The following is a 3,358-nucleotide window of genomic DNA, read 5'->3' on the forward strand; positions in this document are numbered from 1 at the left end:
AATATTAACATCCATCAAATCTCACATATTCATTTAGTAGAATAAAAACCATGCAAATCAAAAAAATATGCTCCAAGTAGTAGTAGTAATAGTCGTACCATACTCTATCTTCAGTTCTTCACTAGTTTAAACATTGATAATAAGTAACAAAATTTGGCTGTCATCCAAACAAAACATAGCGAAGAAAAACCCAAATTTTCATCATATCAGCCGAAAAAAAGACCCACTAAAGGTGAACAAGTATTCTTTCTCTAGAAAACCATGATGATAACAAACCCCAAAAACTAGTTAAATTCATCATGCATCTAACAAGTCAGTCTCTCTTGCTCACTAGCTTACCCTAATTGCAGTAGACTCCATACTCTCCCCAAACTTAATGAACCACACTGTACAAATCATCAAGAACAAATACCTATATACAAAATCAACAACAACCAAACAGAGTCTAATTACGAATTTTACCTCTCTTAGAAAAAAATTAGTAAAGGCACTTTTTTAAGGACTCGAAGAGGAAGCCTCCTGTCTTGGTTCTCTCAAGTACCCAAGAAGGGTCTCAGCCTGCCACAATAACATTCAAACACCATGATAAGCAACAAGAAATAGCTCTTCTTTATGAGAAAATGCCAACTTAAACAAGGTCGCTAAATAACCCAAATAACTAAAGACTAAACAATTAAAACTACAACTCAAATACAGTTCAAGAATTTCAAATTAATGGTATTTAAATTTGATATTGCGCTACAAATCGCATTCTTTCAAGAATATCATAGAATCAAATAGTTCTTGATAATGAAATATGATGCACAAACCTTATGCTTAGCACGAACACTCCCAGTCTGTGAAAGAGCAACAAGAGGAGGAATCCCACCTTCCCTCACAAGCAACCCACGATTCCTCACACTATCAGCACACAATTGCAACAGTGTAAGCACCGCAAATTCCTTTCCTTTAACAGACCCATCTTCTATGGCTTCCACAAGCGCTGCAATCCCTGCTTCCTCCACAATAGCCTCTCTCCCTTCCTCAATTGCTGCCAAGCTACTCAGCACCACCATCGCCTTCTCAGCCATCCCCACACCCTGCTCCGCCACCATCCCCACCAGCGGCTTTACAGCCCCAGCACTCACAGCTCTCTCCTTATTGTGTTTAATGGAGCAAAGTTTGTACAGGGTAGTTAAAGCATCCTTCTTTCCTCTAGTGGATCCATTAATTAACAGAGAAACCAATGGCGGTATGGCCCCACATGCACCAATCGAGCTCTTGTTCTCTTCAACCAATGCGAGACTAAGCAAAGCACAAGCTGCGTTTTGCTTCGAAGTTTCGGTTCCTGTTTTGAGTACATAAACCAAAGATTTTATAGCTCCATTGTTCGTAATCAAACACTTGTTTTCTTCAAGGAGGGAGAGATTCAACAGAGCTGTTACTGCATGTTCCTGCGTCCACGGATCGCTGCATCGGAGAAGCGGAATTAGGGCCGGAATAGCACCCGATTCGCCTATTAATGCCCGGTTATCAGACCGGTTCTTCGCCAAAAGTCGAAGTTTCGCTGCCGCCGATCTCTTCACAGCAACCGACGGCGATTGTAGCCCATCCACGCAGATCTTGACTGTCGGTTGGAGATCTTCCGGCGAAATACTCTCGATTATTTCCGTCGAGAAGTTCTCCCTCTGTAGAAACCCTAAACAAGGCTCAGGCTCAGGCTCCGCAGATTCACAGCCATCGTTTTTAGGTGCGTTTTCAGGGGATGGTAAACTCGCAAGACGCTGCAATTCCCCCGAGATATCACTGCTACAAGCCGAGAAATCGCTGAAAGCTTGAGAGATATCAAGGAATTCCTCGTCGTTATTGGAAGAAGCTTTGCCAGACTTGTCATTACTATTGCTATTCCGAGACGCAAGCTCCCCAAGACGCATGTCGATGACAGATTCAGTTAAATTTTCCGATACATAAGCCGAGTTGTCGGTGGCAGTAGTAAAAGAACAGCAGCTGCCGTCATTCTGGTAGAGATTGGAGCGTATCGTGCGCATGGAACGGCCGACATGCCGGCTGATTTTGGTAGCGGAAGCAGAGGATGGGTTATAAAAATTATTGTTTCGGGTTAAAGGGAAGCGATTTGAACTGGAATGCGAATCTTCCAAAGAAACCATTTTTCGCAAACTAAATTTGGTTTTGGATAAAACGAAACCGTTTTCTGAAACTGGTTCTCGGCGATTCGATTTCAAGAGAATTTCATGGTTTGTGCATGAAAGAGAGGGAGTAAGGGAGACACAGAGCGTTGCAGAAGAAGACGAGAGAAGGTTTTATGGCCAATGGATCGGCTGGCATTGCTGGTCTGGTGGCTTTGGTATCTGGGCGATGATATGGCTACAATGGTTAGCATTTATGATAGTGGTCACAGACGGACGTTTGGTACTATGGTATGGTAACCTCAACGCAGGTAGTCGGGTAGGGCCCAGCTGTGACACTTTTCAGAACGTTGCCATATATGAGTAAAATGTTATTTTTTAAAAAAAAAATAAAATTAATTTTAAATTAATTTTGTTATTATTTAATTAATAATTTTTTAAAAAAATTTTAAATATTAAATAAATTTATTTTAAAATAATATGAACGAAGTCCATCCCATTTTATAATACATTTTTCGAGAATTACAAAAGTTCGCTTTCTCAATAGCCGGATGTGAAAAATTATTTTCCATATTTCCCATCTCATTTAGAACTGTTATATATAAATAAAGTATTGACATATTATTTCTATAGTTTTTAAAATTTTAAATTTTCAAACCTAATATTGCGAATGATGGGATGTATACTTTTCGATGTATAGAAACATATGAGATGTATACAATTAAATAATTAATTTATATTTCAACAACCGTGAGACTCCAAACAAATATATTTATGGAGAAAAAAGTTATTATTTAGCTCATATATTTTAATAAAAATAATTATTTAATTTTTTATATTTTAAAAATATATTATTTAATTTATATATTTTAATTTTATTAAAATATTTAATCATTTTGTGAATTTTTTTATTATTTATATTATTTAATTTCTATTTAAAAAAAGTTATTAGTTGACTTTTATATTTTAAAAAATATTATTATTTAATTTTTTATTTTAATAAAATTAATTACTTAGTTCATATATTTTAAAAAATATAGTATTTTAAAAATTATATCTTGGATAAAAATAGAAATTATTTTTTATGGAAACTAAATTTAAATTTACTTTATTTTTTAGTTTTTAATCCTTAAAAATCATTTTTGTGTTTACTCTATTATAAAATATTTTTTTTTACTACTTAGAATATTAAGAAAATTGACTAACTTTTTTGTGTAGACAGCTTATACCAT

At 35.6% G+C, this 3,358-nt stretch overlaps 1 protein-coding gene across 1 annotated transcript; it reads right to left on the reverse strand.

Moving 5' to 3' along the window:
* Window positions 1–227: 227 nt before the first annotated feature.
* Window positions 228–2,378, reverse strand: LOC110647671 (U-box domain-containing protein 4). The gene is made up of 2 exons (XM_021801617.2): window positions 810–2,378; window positions 228–558 (listed from the first exon to the last, which is right to left on the reverse strand). The coding sequence occupies exons 1-2, from the start codon at window positions 2,145–2,147 to the stop codon at window positions 496–498; spliced, it is 1,401 nt and encodes a 466-aa protein (XP_021657309.2). The 5' UTR covers window positions 2,148–2,378; the 3' UTR covers window positions 228–495.
* Between the last annotated feature and the right edge of the window lie 980 nt (window positions 2,379–3,358).

The sequence above is a fragment of the Hevea brasiliensis genome, chromosome 5 (assembly GCF_030052815.1).
Source record: "Hevea brasiliensis isolate MT/VB/25A 57/8 chromosome 5, ASM3005281v1, whole genome shotgun sequence".
Classification (NCBI taxonomy): domain Eukaryota; kingdom Viridiplantae; phylum Streptophyta; class Magnoliopsida; order Malpighiales; family Euphorbiaceae; genus Hevea; species Hevea brasiliensis.

What these genes read in the sequence shown, in the direction of transcription:
- LOC110647671 (XM_021801617.2), bottom strand. Translation starts at nt 2,147, where the DNA reads ATGGTTTCTTTGGAAGATTCGCATTCCAGTTCAAATCGCTTCCCTTTA. An exon ending in GTGTTCGTGCTAAGCATAAG is followed by an intron (nt 559 to 809) that starts GTTTGTGCATCA and finishes TTATTGTGGCAG; the next exon opens with GCTGAGACCCTTCTTGGGTA.